We start from the raw sequence: 20,496 nt of genomic DNA, 5'->3' as shown, positions 1-20,496 counted from the left end.
CGTCTGCATGGGATTCCGTCGGATATTGTCTCAGACCGTGGTCCTCAGTTCTCCTCTCAGGTCTGGAGGAGTTTCTGCAGGGAACTGGGGGCCACCGTGAGTCTCTCGTCCGGGTACCATCCTCAGACGAACGGACAAGCAGAGCGGGCGAACCAGGAATTGGAGCAGGCCCTCCGCTGCGTGACCTCCGCGCACCCGACGGCCTGGAGTAACCATCTGGCCTGGATCGAGTACGCTCATAATAGCCAAGTATTGTCTGCTACCGGCCTCTCCCCATTTGAGGAGTGTTTGGGATACCAGCCCCCATTGTTCCCGCTGGTGGAGGGAGAGGTCGGGGTGCCCTCGGTCCAGGCCCATCTGAGAAGGTGCCGTCGGGTGTGGCGTACCGCCCGCTCTGCCCTGCTCAAAGCCCGGACGAGGGCCAAGAACCACGCAGACCGCCGGCGTGCCCCGGCCCCTATGTTTCAGCCTGGGCAGGAGGTTTGGCTTTCAATAAAAGACATTCCCCTGCAATTGGAATCCCAGAAGTTAAAGGACAGATACATTAGACCTTTCACCATACTCAAAATCCTCAGTCCAGCCGCAGTGAAGCTGAAGCTGCCAGCTTCGCTGCGGATCCACCCGGTTTTTCATGTGTCACGCATCAAACCTCACCACGTTTCACCCCTCTGTACCCCCGGACCGGCGCCGCCTCCTGCCCGGATCGTCAACGGGAAGCCGGCTTGGACCGTACGCCGGCTCCTGGACGTCCGTTGGAAGGGCCGGGGGTTCCAGTATTTGGTGGACTGGGAGGGGTATGGACCCGAAGAACGCTCCTGGGTGAAGAGGAGCTTCATCATGGACCCGGCCCTCCTGGCCGACTTCTACCGGCGGCACCCAGACAAGCCTGGTCGGGCACCAGGAGGCGCCCGTTGAGGAGGGGGTCCTGTTGTGTGGGCCGCTGAAGAGGAGGTACTGCTGGCCCACCACCACCAGATAGCACCCTGCTTGAAGTGCGGGCTTCAAGCACGAGAGGGCGTCATAGCAACTGGGAGTGACAGCTGTCACTCGTCATCAGCACCAGCTGTCACTCATCCACATCACATCACCACCACCATAAAGGCCGGACTGCAACTCCACCTCCCCGCCGAGAAATCAGCTACCACTTAGGTAACCTTCTCTGTGGTAATTTTCAGTGATTAAACATTGTTCTGTGTGCAGCCGTTTCCTGTGGCTACAGTCTGAAACTGGATTGGCGGATAGTGTGAGTGCGACGTCTTCACCTCTCACTCCTTCCAGGGAAGTGACTGACAGGAGCTGCACGGGTGATTCTGTGTCTGGAGGTGGAGGTTCTCCCTCCCGGAGGAACTGAGTACGGAGAGATTACTGGGTGTGTATCCACGTACCCACCATTAACTGTTTCTGTTTCTGCCAGCAGTACCAGGTCTGACAGCTGGAGACGGTGGCCACCTGGGACCCAGGACTTGGCGGCTCCGGTGTTCTTCAGATCCGTTGGCGGTGGAAGCCGTGTGGGATCCGGCTCTTCTCTGGACAGACGTCTTCTATCCTCGAGCCTGCCCACACGTCACCTTGTGTATGATTGACTGTACTCTTCAACTGCAATTGTCTGTATTCCGTTGTGCAATTCACAACATTAAATTGTTACTTTTGGCTTTATCCTTTGTCCGTTCATTACCGCCCCCTGTTGTGGTTCTGTGTCACTACACTTTCACAACAAACATTTGCAAATATGAAAACTGGCAGTGCAGCACTGAAGTTTATTTTCAGTTTTGGATTTGCAGTGAACATAACTAATGTCCAAATAAAAGTGTTGTGTTTTGTTTCGTGGAAATAGGGGGACTTTTTAAAAACATTTATTTAGCATGTATCTATTTACTGATCTGTTTTACATTAACCATTGCAGCTACAGCCATAATGTCATTACTTTCCAAAAATACCTTTGTTCAGTCAAAACTGAAATTGGTCCTCACAAAGAATAAACTATTGCTGTTCCCTCACCAAAAAAAAAAACATGATCAGCAGCATGATTACTTTTTGTTTGTTTACACACAAACTCAGGAAGGATGTAACACGGGATCTCTGCTCTTGGATCAGAATATGGGTCAGACTCAATCCTGTTGTTCCAACCTGTTTACTGACTGAGGAGCCCTGAACCTGAAGAGGAATGAGAGTGAGAGACGGGATGTGAGGCGAAAGCAGATAGGACATGCTTCCTGTCCGCTTCCTGTGATTGTCTCCCTCTGACATCACAGGAAGTCAGCAGCACCGACTGCCTTCAGGATGAGCATGTAAACACTCTGCAGCTCGTCTCTCTACATAAATGATATGGACATAACGAGCGAAGCTATTCAGCATCTCACCATGTCAATTAGATCCTTCAGACTTTTTTTTTTTGTTTTTTTTTTTTTGAGTAAATGCTTTGGAGGACCATGAGCATGGCTAAAACCTTTCAGCGCTTGGCAGGGCGCCTCCCGACCCCTGCCTTTTTAAGCATTTTTCTTATTGTCATATCAAGATGATATACGATGTGACTATAATTTCACACAAAATGCAGCAACAGTGAAAATTAAACATTCTTAAACAAAACAGTAATTATACCACACTCATTTTGCACTCATCATAAGTTAGGATACAGTACCCTCCAAAAGTATTGGAACACTTGGTATTTCACACATACCATGTGTTAGAAAGATTAAAAAAGAAAATAAGACTAGAAAATCAAACCTTCACTGTGCCTTGTGATAGAATCACTCCAAGATGATGGCCGCATTTCTTGTGCCTCAGCAACCAATGTGTACTCCTCTTTATAATGTCTATGTTCATCTACCGTTGGTCTGTGGCTTTTTACAGCTTTTTACAGCAATGTTGTCTGGTTTTTGGCTTTTTCTCCACTGGGGCTGAATTTTTGTGCCATTCCCGGTTTGTGCCTCCATCTACCATAGAGCGGGCTTCATACCACTACGCAGCGCTCCGCTCGTATTAATGAAACTCTGTAGAAAATATCTAGAAAGTGCAGAGTCGGGGTGATGGGAGTTGGGATTTCCATTTTTTTTCCCCTCCACTCAAATCCTCTTTTTTTTTCTGGGAGTGTAATCATTAAGGGCCCCTTCACACATAGTGCAAATCTGATCAAATTGTGCATGAAGTGCACATGAAGCAGGAAGTGTATGCAATACATGTTAAAATCATAGCTACCTCTAACACCTCCTACACCTGTTGCTACAAGTATTTGAAAGATAGAGTTTGTGCTGTGAGAGCCCATAAAACCCTCTCGCGGTTGGTGTCGGCCAAATTCCAGGTGACACGCACGAACATCTAACGCTGCTCGCATGGCACTTAGAAAATGTGTGCCATTTGTGCTATTAGCACGACAACTGTCAGCAGACGATCACTTTCGAGCTGGATGTGAAATTTGTCAAAGTGCCCCCACGAGTGTGGCTTTGCTAACAGACACAGTGACATGTTGGTGTGTGCACTGAACTGACAAGGGGTGTGGCTGCCCACAGGAGCGACTGCAGAGATCTGTGCTTCTGGATGTCATGGCTGGGGAACATGTACCATGTTTGGACGGACATGAACTAACACTTTTTCACTGTGAAGCACGTGTGTTTGCTTACTGCCCTCACATAGACATACATCAAAACATATATCGCTGTTGCAATGGGCTGCAGCGAGCGTGTACGCGCTGTGCACATTGACAGGTTACCCCAGGTGATCCGGACTGTCAGATCATAACAAGCAGCGGGCAATCTGAATGTCATGTGAGCCATTTGAGCTCTGTTCCACATGACGTGGTGTCTGTCCTGCGGTGTGCCATCCACAAGACACACGTGTCAGGCAGGACACGCTCGTGGGGCCAGCTGGACACACCACACCAGTAGATGTGGACATGATAAGAGCACACCGCTTCTCATTCATGTCATTTAATGACTACGTCTGTGACTATGGGTCATCTACAGAGGAACAAGAGGGATTCAATAAAATGTGGTGTTTTTATATGGTGTGTGGTTTTATTTTATTTTTTTTAAATATGTCCATGTCCTTCTTGATATCAAACATTTTCCCACACCTTTCACAGGACAGCGATGGTAGCACAGTGGTAAAGTTTCTGACTGGCAATCAGAGCTTTTGGAAAGTGCAGGTTTGAATCCCATGGGTGGCATGTATTTTTTTTATTATTATTATTTTCACAGCGACTCAAGGTTTTCATGATTTGCTCAAACGAGCTGTTCTACCGTGAGTTGCCCTGAGTTGTACTTATTCGTACTATGTTTGAAGGGGCCCTAAAGTAAGTCCCTTCTGCTTCTCCCGTGTTTTCATGCGGGTCGCCACAGCAGATCCGAGGTGGATCTGCATGTTGATTTGGCACAAGTGTTAAGCCGGATTGCCCTTCCTGACACAATTCCACATTACACAGAAAATGAGCATGAGGGGCCTTGAACTGGGAACCTTCCACACTAGAAACAAGCACACTTAAACATATGGCCACCACCTCTGCTCTTGGAGTGTGATCATTAATGATGAAAATCAATGTGATGGCAGATAACTACGACTAATGAATGAGCCTGTGGAGTGCTGCTGAATTATGAGACAGTATTATCCTTTTGGTGGTGTTGGGGCTGCACTTTACAGTATGTGAGGTCATCGTCCAGCCTGTAATCACATGATCACCCCGCACTGCAGCCTGACCAGGTATGTTTGTTTTCAGACAGGGGGAAGCGTGGAGCCTTATCGGAGCTGACAGACTCAATGAGCCGAGCAGCTGGGAAGAAAATCAATCGGATCATCACCTTCTCCAAACGGAAACCTCCTTTACCAGGAGACCCTCCCTCCTCCTCATGTGGTCACCATGACAACCCACGCTGTGGTGAGGAGACAAAATGATTCAGTGCTTGGTTGGAGGATGGATTGGTTATTTGATTTATTATTGTAGTTTTTTGCAAGTTATTCATTTTTTTCCACTTTGCTGAATTTGTCAGATTTTATGGAGAAGGTGGTTTATAGAGATTAAAATCTCTTTACAGTTAAAAACTGCACTCTCATGTGAAAGACGTTTTTAGATTACCATAATCTGTTACATCTGTTGGCAGGATAATGAACATAACATTGTGTAGCACTCACTGAGAACTGATTAGGTTTGGGGGATGATCCAGATCTGGATCAAAGATGTTTTTACATTGTGAAATGAGTTTCAAGCTCTGATAGAGGTATGCAGTCACGTTTGTTATTAGCCTTATGGTTCTGTTTTCACTTTAAGTTTGATAAATTACTTGTGTCCTAATATTGGGTGTCCCAAAAAATATGCAACATTTTATCAGCAGAGAAAATAGTCAAAGCATATGTCTAGGAAATAAATTTATGGCTGGATAGAAAACTGAAAAGTTGAAGTTTTTCATACCAATGTCAATATTGGCCCTGCATTTTGTCAGTCTAGCATAATATAAGTGATTAAGTTTGTAGCATTTAAGGGTCAAACCAAGTGTTTTAATTGTATATTTTTTTGGGATACCCTATATATATATATATATATATATATATATATAGTCATATAACATTTACTACATTTCAATTTTTTAAATGAATGGTAGAGTAACCACTCTATTTTTATCCCATGAAATGACTGAATTTAACTCCTAAGTGCGACTGGCATGTTCATAAATGTAATATAAATATATTACAGATACTGGAAGGGGTCCGCAAGTTCTCGTTTAGTCAGGAGTTACACAATGCCATTGTGTTACGTTCATTACAGTACAATCTGAAGCATGAATGTTTGTGCATTATTGAAATAGACAAGTTTCAAGTTAGTTAGTCAATCATTTGAAATTCCAACTAGCATGAAGTTGTCTTGAGCCAGATTTTCATGGTACTGACATGGATATGAGTCATTGAAGAATAAGGGGAACTCTGCAAGCGCAGACATCCGCAAAGTCCAAGCGTCCACTCTTCCATGATACAGGTTTCTAAACCTATTTGTTAACGTGCAGTGACAGAATTCAAATCAGCGCCCACCAAAAACAGATCACATAACACATGACACTGAACCATAGACCTTTGAATGACAAGTTTTTAAAGAATCTACATAACATTATGAAACCACATGTAGAGTGAAACCCTGTTGTTACAATTTACATCCTTGAAGTGCCCCCTGGTGGCGATTGCATGAAGTAGTGTACATAATCAAGGTATTCCACATATCTGGATGAGATGAGGGGTGATTGAGAAGTTTTGAGTCTGACCCATAAAAAAGTAGGGTGTGGTTCTTCATCTTTGCATTCAACATTTATCAAGAATATGTGAAGTTTTGGCTCACTGGGTGCAGGGTCATGTTATTGAACATTGTTCCTCTCTCTTTCCCTGCAGGCTACCTCAGCGTTTATCAGGGCGTCTCTTGGAAAGAGTGTTGGTGCGTGGTGCGTGGCGGGAGCCTGTACCTGCAGAAGGACCCCGGAGACCAGCGGCCTCCAGTCAATGTGGTGCCTCTCAAAGGCGCCGAGGTGGTTCCAGGGGGACTTGGACCCAAACATCCCTTCTCCTTTTGCATCCTGCAAGGAGGCAACGAGCTGGCAGCTTTAGAGGTGCGAGAACATGATGTCAGAAGGTTTTTGAACAACTAAAGGTGGTAGAAGAGTTTTTTTTTTTTAAGTTGTGGCTTTATTTTGTCTCATCTTTGGCATGTGAGGTACAGCTGTTCATAATGTGCAGCAACATTCTGAGGTGTGTTTGTGTCCATCAGGCCAGCTGCTCGGAGGATCTGGGCCGCTGGTTGGGTGTGTTGTTTGCAGAGACGGGCAGCACCATTCTCCCTGAAGAGCTGCACTACGACTACATCGACGTGGACACGCTCACTGACATCCGACAGGCTGCCAGACACTCCTTCCTGTAAGTCACTTCCTGTGTGTGCATTAAATGTAATTTGCTCTCTTCTGTTATTTATTACAGCTTTTATTCTGAATTATTTTCTCCCCCATTTTTCTGTTGTTCAGTTTTTTTCCCCCATTTTTTGAGTGTGGGACCATGTTCTTATACATCTGTCTGTGTGTGTGAGACGGTGAAAGTAAATATTGATGAGTATGCATGTGTTTAAAAAATGAAGTGGTAAAAAGTGGATAATTATTTGCCAACAATTTTGATAACTACTTAATCATTTTGAGTCTATTTCTGTTGTCCAAATTGTCTGATTTCAGATTCTTATATGTTAATTTTTCAGGGTTTTATTTATTTATTTTAGTTTTTTTTAAATCCTCTCTGACAGGAATGTGAATATTTTGTGGGTTGTGGACAAAACAAGACATTTAAGAACGTTGTCTGGGGCTTTGAGAAACACTAGTCAATATTTTTTCCCATTTTCTGACATCACTGATGAATGATGAATTAATCCAGAAAATAATAAGATTAGTGCTAATAAAAATATGTTAGTTGCAGCTCTATAAAATATATCACAGTTTTATTATCTGTGTTTTTGTGTCTCAGGAAAAGGCAAAGCTGTGTGCAAGATTTTTTTTTTTTCCCCATATTTTTTTCTGTAATTCCCTTTTTAATTTTTGGCACTTTCTGTCCTTTAAGTGTTGGTATTTTCTTTCTTTTTTATTTTGTAAAAGAAATACTTTTATATCATTTGAATGCAAGGTTGAAAGTTATTGGTAGAATTTATGGTTCCAATTTTCTGGTAAATTAACCAACAGATAATTCACTAAAAAGAAAATCAGCAATGGACCGATGACAAGATTGTTTGCTTAATTAAAAAAACAAACTAATCAATGGATTAAACTTTTGCAAAAATAATCGCTGATCTGTAGTGTACCCTGCCTTCTTTGACTTGCACAAAAGGTAATTTATTTAATTTATTTTCCTTTTTTCGCCTTCTTTCTTCCTTGGGTGACAAAAGCACTGCAGGCAGAAAAGTCAAGAGGTGAACAGTTATCTGAGTGGACATGTTTGGGGGGCAGAGGTTGTTTTGTTTGTTTTTTTACGTGTGGGGGTTTGAGGTTGGAGAGCTGAAGTTAAAAGAAAAAAGTCTTGTCATAAACAAGTTGGGTATTGTTAATGATAAATATAGACTGTATTTATTTCTGTTTTTTTTTTTTTATTTACATGCTTTTTCATGTCGTCAGTTTTTATCGTTGAGGTTTTGTGACTATCACTCCTAATGTGTTATACATTACATGCACATTACAGACAACTGCAGAGCTTTTCTGCCATATAGACGGTGCAGTGTACACCTTACACAGGCGGGTTCATGACACATGCACACTCTGCTTGTGGACACGGGTGCAAACAAATAGAATTATCATAAATGTGCTTGATTTTTTCTGTACAGCACTGTGGATGTTTGTCAGACAGGAATGCTGATCTGTGTGGACATACTGTATTAGTTTCAGTCTTGGTGAGACATTATGCAGTTTTAGTGCCTCATGTTCATGTCTTTCAGGTGGGCCACCACCACTGGTACATCTTCCAGCAGCACCTCATCAGACTCCAGAACATATGACGAGGTCTATGAAAGTGTTGCGGTGAGGAAATGTTATCAGAGTCAGACAGAAATGGTGACTAATTTGTGTGTGTTTTATATGTAAGTGATTGTCCACAGAGGTGTGCACTGTCCTGAAAATAGATTGTGGTACTGACTGCTGAATCAGAACCTCAAAGGGCTTTACAATGATGCCTCACATTCACACATTCACACACCAATGTCAGAGTGCAGCCATGCAAGGTGCTCATTACACACTGGGAACAACTTGGGGATTAAGGACCTTCCCCAAGGGCCCGTAATGATTTTGCGGTTTGACGGGGGTTTGAGCAAAGGATCCTCTGGTCTCAAGTCCACTGCTTAACCACTAGACCATCACCTCCCATTCTACTTATATTTCTGTTACATATAAATGGCCAGCGCGGTGGTTTAGTGGTTAGAACTGTTGCCTCACAGTGAGGAGGTCCCAGATTAGCTTCCACTCTGGTCCTTTCTGTGTGGAGTTGCACGTTCTTCTCATGTTTGCACGGATTTCCTCCAGAGGCTCCAGGGGAGGCCTCCTCCCAAGACCCACTGGAGGCATTACATCTCCCACCTGTCTTAGGAACACCTCAGGATCCCCCGGGAAGAGTCAGAGGACTTGGTTGAGTATAGCAAAATGTGGTATGAATTGCTTACTCTGGTTCCACCATCACCTGGACCCAGATAAGTGGCAGGATATTTATGAATGAATGAATAGCATAGCATGGTGGCTTAGTGGTTACTGTTGCCTCACAGTGAGACCGTCTCAGATTCATATCCAACCTGGTCCTTTTCTGTGTGGAGTTCCCGGTATTTGCGTGGCTTCCCTCCAGGTGCTCCAGCTTCCAAACACATGCAGGTTAGGTGAATTACTGATTTTAAATTGACCATAGGTGGGAGTGAGAGAGTGAATGTGTTTGTATGTGTCGGCCCTGTAATAGACCGGCGCTCTGTCCAGGTTTTAGCTCACCTCTCGTGCAATGAGGGCGAAACACTGACCTTCATCCCAAAGTTGCTCCCAGTGTTCGTTTAAGAACTTTATGTGGCAGCATGCTGACATTGGTGTGTGTGTGTGTGTGTGTGAGGTATTATTGTTAAACGCTTTCACAATCTGCTTCAGATGAAAAAACAGAAACAAAAAAAACAGAAGTCCATTTATCATTTAACTCTGAAAAACATCACAAACTCTCACAAACACTCAGTAAGGTTTAAGAGAGAGTGTTAAACTAACACTTTAACAGCTGCATTCATTCATTCATTTTCTGCTGCTTATCCGGGTCACGGTGGCAACAGACCAAGCAGATCATCCCACACTTCCCTGTCCTCAGTCAAGTCCTCTAACTCTTCCTGGGGGATTCTGAGGTGTTCACAAGCCAGCTAGGATCTATAATCTCCTCTAGCAAATCCTGGAGCTTCCTGGAGTCTCGTCCCAGTTGGACAGGCCTCCCTAGGGAAACGACCGGGGGGCATCCTTACTATATGCCCGAACTACCTCAGCTTCGATGTGAAGGGGCAGCTGTTCTAGTCAGAGTCCCTCCCGGATCAATCAGTTAGCAAATACTTGAGATTTTAGCCGTCACTGTTGTACAAAACTGAGATGCACTGACTGCCGTGCATACAACTTTAAAATCTTTTACATTACGTTGCTGTGTTTTTCCTTGATATACGAGGTCTGTCAATAAAGTGTAGGTCCTTTTTATTTTTTTCAAAAACTATATGGATTTCATTCATATGTTTTTACGTCAGACATGCTTGAACCCTCGTGCGCATGCGTGAGTTTTTCCACGCCTGTCGGTGACGTCATTCGCCTGTGAGCACTCCTTGTGGGAGGAGTCGTCCAGCCCCTCGTCGGAATTCCTTTGTCTGAGAAGTTGCTGAGAGACTGGCGCTTTGTTTGATCAAAATTTTTTCTAAACCTGTGAGACACATCGAAGTGGACACGGTTCGAAAAATTAAGCTGGTTTTCGGTGAAAATTTTAACAGCTGATGAGAGATTTTGAGGTGATACTGTCGCTTTAAGGACTTCCCACGGTGCGAGACGTCACGCAGCGCCCTCAGGCGCCGTCGTCAGCCGTCCTGTGCCGCCGCACCGCGCCGGCTGCGTCCCGACGCGCGGACCCGTCCGCATGTCTTTCATTAAAAAAATCTCCTTTAACAGTGGAATATCCGGATGCTGAAACTGAAACAAAAAAAAAAAAACTTCTTCTGAAACTTCTCTGTTCTCTCACGACGTCCTGGATCAATAGAGCCTGAAATGTGGAGGTTTTCAGCTTGAAACAGGTTGATGACGGCGCCTGAGAGCGCTGCGCGACGTCTCGCTCTGTGGGAAGTCCTTAAAGCGACAGTATCACCTCAAAATCTCTCATCAGCCGTTAAAATTTTCAACGAAAACCAGCTTAATTTTTCGAACCGTGTCCACTTCGATGTGTCTCACAGGTTTAGAAAAAATTTTGATCAAACAAGGCGCCAGTCTCTCAGCAACTTCTCAGACAAAGGAATTCCGACGAGGGGCTGGACGACTCCTCCCACAAGGAGTGCTCACAGGCGAATGACGTCACCGACAGGCGTGGAAAAACTCACGCATGCGCACGAGGGTTCAAGCATGTCTGACGTAAAAACATATGAATGAAATCCATATAGTTTTTGAAAAAAATAAAAAGGACCTATACTTTATTGACAGCCCTCGTAATTTCTTAGTAGTGCTGGGCAGTATGACCAAAAATGTATATCACGGTATTTTTCTAAATTATATCGGTTTCACTGTATTTGACATTTTTTCTTTTCAATCACAACTGGGTGTTTGCCTTATTTTCAAATGATTTAGAGAATAATTACTGCAACTTAAACATCTTTTGAAAACAATGTAAACTATATGACTCATGTAACTCCAAAGTAAACTTAGTAACTCCAAAGTAACTGAATTAACACTTCTTTATTCCCTGAACATTCGGTAAGGAATCATCCATAAATAAATAAACAAACATAAAAGGTGTGCAGCTTGCTTTAACTTTACCTGCAGACGAGGACGAAGCTCATAGTTTACACTCCTGATATTCCAGGACATGTTTGCGGCTGAGGTGGTGGAGTAAACTGCTCGTGTTTCCTCCTCCTGCTACAACTTTAGCGCGACAGCATTTGCATAGTATTGTAGTTTGGTCGACGTCGGACTTTTTAAACCCAAAGTACTTCCAAACAACGGACACAACTCCTGGTTTCGGTACAAGTTCTTCCATTTCAGTTTCTCGTTCTGGTTGTTCAGTTTCAGAACTTTCCCCCTGTTTTGCCATTATGCTCACCGCTAAACATCCGTTCACTCTACACGGGCTGTACTCATGCTGCTTGTTTGGTGCAACCGCTAAACTGTCCCCACTCAAACAATGCCCTGCGGGCACGGCGTTCCGCCGCTCTGCGCAATGCACTCACCGGTATGGAGGTATTTCTAAAATTCATATCATAGAAAAAAAAAAAACACCGGTATTCGGTATGAACCGGTATACCGCCCAGCACTATTTCTTAGCAGTGAATTCTTTTGAGCTAAACTGTGCTTATCTGGTTTTAGATATCAAACTGGAGCCATGACCTATTTTCAAATGTCCTTTATATTAATTCCACCCTAGAACAAACCTAGTTGACAGTAATGTGTAAATGAAAACAGATGCTCCACATTTTGTCTGCTTGTTCTTAACAGATAATGCACAAAACTGAAAGCGATGCTGAAGATAATGTAGTTTTTTTTAAACCAAAAAATTGAGTGTTGTCTTAATTCTCCCCTGTAGGAGGCAGATGTGGGAGCCAGAGCGGGCCAGGTGAGACGCCACGCCTCCTTCTCCAGCAGGGACTCTGACAAAACCGAACAACAAGCCACCATCAAGAGACACGCCTCCAGTGAGTCTCCCCTCCAAATAATAACACACAAGTCACTGTGTGTTTGACTGAGGCTCAGCATTGTTTACCGTGTGGCTGTTTACTGATGTTGTTAGATGTAAATCAGTACGGGCGGTATGGAAAAACACGAGCAGAAGAGGACGCCAGGCGCTACCTGAGACAGGAGGAGGAGCTGGAGAAGAAAAAGGAGGAGCTCAGGAACACGCTGATCACTCTTCGCCGGAAAAAGAAGGAAGTAAAGGAGGAGATCAAGAATGGTGCAGGTGCGACACAAGTCACACGCACGCTGTAGTGGTCAGTCTTAGTGCTTGCAGCGCGAGCGTCAGTGTGTATGTTTGTTCAGGTCAAGGTGCAGAACAGCAGTTACTCCAGCTGGAGGCGCTGTGCAAACAGAAAGAGGAGGAGAGGGTGGAACTAGAGCTCAGACTGACAGAGGTCAAAGAAAACCTGAAGAAATCATTGGCTAGAGGTGCTCTGGGTCCGCCCACTGACACCAGGATCAGTGCCAAGGTAAAGTGTAGCGTGCACGTGTGTTTTCCATCACTGTGTTAATGTCTGTTTGATTAGAACAGTTCAGAGTTTTCCTGACATCCACTGAAATCTGCTCTCTCTCTCTCTCCAGGCACAAGGCAACAAAGTCGAGAAGGTTTACAATGAATCTCTGCCAGTCAATTCGGCGTCTGAGCTTCGTAAACGCCCTCCATCACTTTATGCTTCCTCAAAGGGCAATGTGATGCAGAAGGCAAAGGTAAAGCCCCGGTCTGTCTGTCCCTAAAACTTTAGTTATCTTTTCAAAAGAAAAAAAAAAATTAAGAAGCAGGATTAACCAGCTTTACAACAAGAAGAGCACTCAGAGAGCGCGTAAAGTCGACACGCCCTCAGCCAGCCAGCACAGGAGGCGGGCTTTATGTATGTGACATCATAAGGCTGTCAGTGTCAAATGTCTTTAAACATGAATACAGTCATAATCAGAGTAAACAATCTAATTAAGACATGTGGCGTATTCCAGTCTCAGATTATTAAAGTGCATTGCAGACACGTATACGTCTTAATCAGACTGTGACGTCCTGCTGCAGTTCTCTCAGCATCCTTTCACGTGGCATTGTGGACATAATGTGGCTGTGAGTTATTAATCAAACTTTGCTCTGTATCATGTAAACAGGAATGTGAGTGGATATTGTTCATACAACTCATGTAAACACAAACTGTTTTCTTCTTCAGTATAACATTAATTACTGCTGAAAATATAGATGGAAAGTGAAAGTGTTGATGCAGATCCAAGCCAGAGACAAGCTCCCCACTAAATTCTGGAATGATCAACCTTTTCAGATCCCGTGTCCACAAACAGTCAGACGGGGTGCTCTCATGACCTCCTGTCAAATGTAGAGGAAGTCATGTGGTGATAGATAAATAAAATGCTGTATTGTTATGTGTGTCTGAGTGACGAGCACAGAGAGACACTGACTGCTGTCTCATGTTTTCCAGGAGTGGGAGTCCAAGAAAGGGACGTAGACCGGACAGCAAACTGAACTTCACACAGGTTCAAGGAAGGACGGAACTGATCACTGAGAGGGGGATGTGCAAAAGATAGATGAGAGAAGAAGAGAAAGTAACACTGGCACAACATGAAAGTAAAATAACGAGACTGGGACATTCTTTACACCTCTGAAGAAAAAGACGTGTTTATTTTTTGTTTTGTTTTTTAAAAAGCACAGGCACCATGGTGCGGTTTGAATCACTGTAAATACTTTACACTGACTGGTCATTTTGGGAGAGAAGCGTAACATACAGCAAAGCATTAACAAGGCAGAACATCACCGCGCAGAGACAGTGACACATGTTGGACAAGAGCAGTTGTTCGAGCCTCAGTTGGACCACCCTGAAACTGCACCCTAACTGCCAAGTCTGAATACGGCTTGGGACTGTGTCGTCATGCCACAGTGCCTTCTGGGAGATCACCACATTGGAAGGTGTCTTTTTCTTTGTTGTAGCGAATACGTCATTCAGACCAGCATTTACTAGGGGCTCGTACTTGCTCTGTCTTTATTTTAGAAGTTATTCGTGTCACAAAGTGCAGCAGCACTTCTCATGAGCATCGTGGTACATTGTGGACAACTAACATAAGTTTTCACTGCTTTCCTGCTGGGTGCTAAATTGAGGGAGGCCAGACTGCAGAGCTGACAGGGACCGGAACGGTTTGGGAGTCAGCTGTAAAGCTGTCAGAATCTTGGTAGATTCTGGCATCGATGATAATGTGCTCCTTACATTCTGGTTTGTTAATCAAAGTACATTTAAGTTCTGCATTCATTTGTTTGTCTCCTTCAGTCGTGCACCCACTCACACTGAAACACAGACACCCTGAGGCTTTCATGATAAGTTGTACCCTGTGCTCATAGTATTATTGTGACTACCATATTTTCTGGAGTATGTTGCTTTTTTGAAAGGTTTTGGAAGTCCTGTGACTTAAAATCATGCATTCATTATTAATCATTATAATTACTGGTTTCATAGGATTTTGTCAGGTATCAAAGCACTAAACAAACTAAACAGAAACATCCCACTCATCTGAAGGTTCACTAGTCTGAAGGTTCAGGTCAATAAATGAAGATATTTTGATGCCAAGTTTCAGTAGGCTGCATTACTAGCTGTATACTTATGTGCTTTTCGTTTCAATTAAAAAGACATTTTTTTCATCTGTGATGTGAATGTTACTTTAATAAAAAAAAAAGTCACTTTGCTTTTAACTTTGCTGGTTTTAAAGCTGCACCGTGCAAGTAAGTGTTAAACACAACATTCCGTAATTAAGACTTTGGCATTTAATTGAAATGGCAATTATCCAACCTTCAAGGGTTGCGATGTTTGGCTTAATTTGGAGTAAATACACACAGACTAATGAGCATTCAGACTAGTGAAGCCTTCCCAAATAAACTAACAATAAAAGAATGATTTCCAGTCATAAAAAGTACACTACAACAATGCATAAAAATTAAAGAACTGATAATACAGAGAAAAGGTGCAACTTATAGTGGGGTGCAACGTAAAAAAAATTCTGATGAGACATTTTTTAACAGCTGCAACTTGTTACCAAATCCTTTGTCAACTTGTTTGGTTAAATTCCTTTGTGTTATTCACAGTTTCTTCCATTGTTTCAGCATTTTGTCTTCCACACAACTTCACTCACTAAGAGTACAGTGTTTGTTGTTTACTACACCAGCTCCAAACATGGCCCAAACATCCCATAATGCAATGCAGCATGACATTTGTTCCAAGGCCCTATTACAAAGTATCAGCTAACAAGCTAGTATTTGCTATCAGCTGAGATCAGGCCATTTCTGCATACTGCAGCTCAGTACTGCCGTTCTGTCGAACAGGGATCCGACTGTTGATGTTTTGTGCCTCACTCACCTGCTGGTGTAGAAAAACAGCTGTATCTCGGGCCTCATTCATGAAACTAAAATCAGGACTAACCGGGTGTAAGCACAAAAAGCAGAACTATGCACATGCAGGCTTTTCACCAGATTTATAAATCTTTTTATAAATTTCAGTAATCATGGAAATGTACATACATGCATGAGCCTGCTTCCCACACACCTGGTATCACTTGCAGTGTTCTAACGGATGTGTCAGCTGTTTGCCTGAGTGGTTGCCTTCCAGAACTCAGGCTGGTTCTACGGTGTGGTGGATGCAGTGGCACGTTGCACACGCTCCCTCACATGACAGCTGCACTAAAACAATTCACTCCTCGCTGTCCATCCTTGACCACTGATGAGGATAAATCAGCATCCCATTTGTCCTCACAAGCAGTAAGGTCTTTTGGCTCCTCCTCTTTTTTCCCTTGGGGTCGAGACAGCAGACCCGAGATGGATCTGCATCTTGATTTGCCACGTTTTATGCCAGATTCCCATCCTGATGCAACGCCACCTTATATTTTGAATGTGCAGGGGTGGTCTTGAACCGAGAACCTTCTGCTCTGGACAGATTTGGAGTCACAACAAGCAGGAGAATTTTCCATCGTCCTCTTGTTGAAGCGATCTGAACATCGACTTTACCTTCTGTCCCACAGAGCCAACATTTCAAAGCATCTTTTTTTTTGTCCACATCACTCAGCACCTGGAAACAATCCGTTGTATCATTCCACGTTGTGTTTCCACGTCTGTGTATCCCAAAAAGGACAAAAAGGATGCAGTGATCCAGAGGCTGGTGACATCATTAAGAACATAGTATTACTTTTTCACTCAAATTATTCTCATTGCTTTTCCATGTGAAATAGAAAATTATAGTAATGATCATGAGTAATTGTGATGAATGCAGTAGGGGTGAGCTGTGTGGCGTCCTGCTGGGTTTATAAAGTGTTAAGAAAACACTGTCACACTTCCTGAAACCAGTGAGTGCGATGGGTTTTTTTCTCTTTCTCAGTGTGAAACTGTTTGCTTTAAGAAAACAATGTGTTTGTCATACTGGACTTTTGCACTTTATCATAATGTGTTTTGTGATCATTTTTGTATCTTGTTAATAGATGAGCAAGAGAATGTTGCGTAAACAAGCATCACTTTGTGAAGAAAGGTTCTCTCGTGGTGTGTTTGAAACATACTTGTGGTGGATTTCTGCACTGGATCATAATTTTGTTTGTTTTTTTCTTTTTTGTTCCGACACACCGATAATTCTGTGCAATTTTTAATCGACTGTTAATATTTGCAGATATTTTAAATTTATTGGAATAACTATCACACTTTGCGCATGTTTTTTTCCAACATTCTGTTTAAGAAATAATTACAGTCAGTTTGTCCAGAGTGGTTTGAGACGCCACAAAAGCACAGGTTTCTGTGTGAGCTGACACAGAACCAAAGAGCAAGGCAGGACTCATCCTGACTGATGTTTGCTTGGTAAGCGTCGCCTGCTTTTCTTTAGTTTTTCACTATATTTTATGTTGTTTTAAATAAATATTAATAACCTCAAACATGATTTTGTGTCAATTGAGAAATCTTTTTTTTTTTCATTCTTCCGACATGACTTAAATTTTTGTTGCATTTCATTTTCTAGCCACTAGTTTTTCACAGACAAACCCCCCCACAAACCAACAGTGGTGAAGATAACTGTAACAATCACTAATTTCTGGAAACAAGCACCAAAATTGGCACAAATACTCCTTAGACTTTAGTGTTTTGAAAAAGCCAACTGACCACTTCAATTTTCAATAGGCAGCCAGGTAGGGGACAATTGAGGAATTGCACAGGGGACAAAATTTAAAAAAAATGATCCAATCATACTGAGAACTATACCACATTATTTGTCTGATTATAAAGATTCCAAAAAGGTATTTGGACTATCTATGACTGATAGATTGGTAAGAAAGGTCAATTTCAGTTTGAACAGGGGTCAAAAGTTGAAGTTGCTCCAATTTTGGTAAAAAGTGGTGGAAATTGTTGATTGAGCTAATAGGATTAATAAATGAATAGTTATGCCTGTGTTCACTGTTTGGTCTCCAAAGTAAAGGTCAAACAAGGTATACGTCAATTAGGTTCTATGACATATGTTACCCCGTAACATGATAACGAAGCATGACACATTTAAAAACCTATTAACCAATAATTTCCATCACTTTTTACCAAAATTGGAGCAACTAACCTTTGACCCCTGTACAAACTGAAATTGACCTTTGTCACCAATCATGCTGTTTTAACTCAATAACATTCAGTCACAGATAGTCCAAACTATACTTTTTGGAATCTTTCTGATCAGACAAATAATGTGGTGTAGTTTTCAATATGATTGGAGCTTTTTTCAATTTTGACCCCTGTGTAATTCAATTGACCCTTACCTGGTCTCTTATTGAAAATTCAAGTGGCCAGTTTGTTTTTTTCAAAAGCATAATATCTAAGGAGGAAAAAGGAATACTGGTGCAACACAGATGTCTGTGCAAAAATTTATTCAAGGTGCAGAACAAAGAAGGGACTGATGTTTTGATGTAAAGTTAGGATGTTGATGAAGATGTAACTTTACATTGAAGCGTCAGTCCCTTCTTTGTTCTGCACCTTGAATAAATTTTTGCACAGACATCTGTGTTGCACCGGTGTTCCTTTTTCCTCAAGTTTCATCCTGACCTGGTTGCACCGGATTGCTGTGCTTGACAGAAGCGCAGAGAACCTTTCTTTTTCTGCTTGAATGTCTAAGGAGTATTTGTACCGAATTTGGTGCTTGTTTCACCATTTGAAAGATTCCTCTGTAAATATTCTGTTATCTGCTGCACTAGAAGACCTTTGTGACCTGAGGGGGCCTCTTCCCTCATTTTGGGTGCTGCTGCCCAGTCAGCCCACATTCTGAATGGCAGTGCCTTCTAGCAGCAGCAGCAGCATTACAGCTCCTGCCATCGCTGCACCAAGCTGACATGAACTGAAACTGTTGTGTTCCATGAGGCGCAATAAATACAGTGAGTAAAAATCTGCCCACATATTTGTTCCATCCACCCACCAGCTGATGAGTTTAACTCTGCAGGCAGGCAAATGAGATAATCAGTAAAACCACTTGTTTTTGTTGCACAAGTAGAAACAAAACATGGTCAACTTTTCCACCTGTTTACTGACAAACTGATAAATTTCTACATAAGCAATCAGAGTGCTACACAGTCCTGTAATCACATTAAATTAAATCAACTTCATTTTTGTTCATCAGTTAATAAAGAACCTGACTTCGGGTCTTTAAGGTATAAATTAGTACCACTCAATAAACATAAAACAGTGCTGTAACTTTTCCACACTTTATTGCTTCAGTTTTTCCCCCTCCAGTATCTGTTGATTTATTACAAGTTCTTTAAAAAAAAAAAAAAATGCATTTTTACTAAATCTGGGATGAAGTATTCTATTACAGACAAATACAGAACTGAACTGCCTCTGGACTTAGGTGGAACTATGCACTCATTGTCCTTCTAGATTTCATCTTTAATATTGCCAACATAAACTCATGAAAGATGGGGATGCACAGAGGGAATAACCAAGGCCAAACCATACTCGAATTTTACATTGCTTATCGATAATTTTTGGCCATAGGCAGGCTAGGATGCCACCTCCTGGTGGGGGCTCAAAGTGGGGAGAGAGAGCCATTTCATCTGTTGCATGGTCTTAGCCTCTGCGTGTGAGCAGCACTGGGATTAGCACAGTTTTATGCACGTTTTCCCAAATGTGTAAGCTGTGTTTCTACAGTAAAGCCACGGTGTGAGTCTGGGACTTGCACATAGTGCATAAAATACTTAACCATTTTATATAGTTAATGAAACTATATTGAAAATGACACTTAAATGAAAGAAATGGGAAAAAAAAACGTATTACTGATTCAGTTCAGGGAGCTTTGGTGGCTGTTCTCTGCTGGGACGTTTCACCATTAACTCACCAGAAAACCTCTCACTTGAGTCCGGTATAAACTAGCGAAGTGCCAGGTTCCGGCACTCAGGATCTTAAATGAGATGAGATATGATAACTTTACTGATCTAGTCCAGCGGATAAATGAAAAAAATGGTTCACTTTGTGAAACAAGCATGAAATTTGGTACTCTCTTGGGGCCACTGTTTTGGAAAACGGTCCGTGCCACGCAAAAATTCAACATGGTGACCATTTTTTCAAGATGGCCACCACATTGGTTGATCCTTTAAGTGATGTGTGTGTTTGGTTTGTGATATTGGCATGAAAATGGGTATAAACAGTCTCCCTGAGACACTTGACAAGAACCTGTTCCTGGTTGCATAAAATCTTAAGATGGCAGCCATATTCCAAGATGGCCACCACCATAGGGGAAAACTCTGCCTTCCACAGCTCTGAGCAATAGGTCACACACACTCTATGGTGTGGGAAAGTAAATGAAAAAGTGTCAATTCTGCAGCTGCTCTGAGTGCACTCTTGGGTCACACATGGGTCATACAAGGACTGAAAACAGCCTAGAATCAAATTTACCCCAGAGGAGCAGCAGTGCATGCATTATGTGTTCAGCTTATTGAAAAAAAAAATCACTAAGTTACTTTGTACCCATCAAATTAGGAAAAGTCATAGAAAAAAGTAACCTTTTTTTGAAGGATAAGCAATGAATGGGGTGAAATTGGCTCCAAGGATAATTGGGGGTTAAATAAAGTTTCC

The 20,496-nt window shown here is 42.6% G+C and overlaps 1 protein-coding gene across 3 annotated transcripts in view; it reads left to right on the top strand.

The window, feature by feature from the left end:
• The window catches only part of LOC117517174 (actin filament-associated protein 1-like 1), a 78,327-nt gene extending 64,258 nt beyond the window's left edge, over positions 1 to 14,069 (top strand). For all 3 annotated transcript variants that reach the window (XM_034178103.1, XM_034178102.1, XM_034178104.1), the window contains exons 11-19: positions 4,709 to 4,867; positions 6,364 to 6,578; positions 6,737 to 6,882; positions 8,432 to 8,513; positions 12,268 to 12,376; positions 12,472 to 12,639; positions 12,720 to 12,886; positions 12,999 to 13,124; positions 13,862 to 14,069. In XM_034178103.1, the coding sequence (XP_034033994.1) occupies positions 4,709 to 4,867; positions 6,364 to 6,578; positions 6,737 to 6,882; positions 8,432 to 8,513; positions 12,268 to 12,376; positions 12,472 to 12,639; positions 12,720 to 12,886; positions 12,999 to 13,124; positions 13,862 to 13,888 (1,199 nt within the window). In that variant the 3' untranslated portion in view covers positions 13,889 to 14,069. The remainder of the gene's footprint in view (positions 1 to 4,708; positions 4,868 to 6,363; positions 6,579 to 6,736; positions 6,883 to 8,431; positions 8,514 to 12,267; positions 12,377 to 12,471; positions 12,640 to 12,719; positions 12,887 to 12,998; positions 13,125 to 13,861) is intronic.
• Positions 14,070 to 20,496: the final 6,427 nt, after the last annotated feature.

This window comes from Thalassophryne amazonica, chromosome 9 (genome assembly GCF_902500255.1).
Source record: "Thalassophryne amazonica chromosome 9, fThaAma1.1, whole genome shotgun sequence".
NCBI classification, from domain to species: domain Eukaryota; kingdom Metazoa; phylum Chordata; class Actinopteri; order Batrachoidiformes; family Batrachoididae; genus Thalassophryne; species Thalassophryne amazonica.
This window is presented reverse-complemented; position numbering and strand designations above follow the sequence as displayed.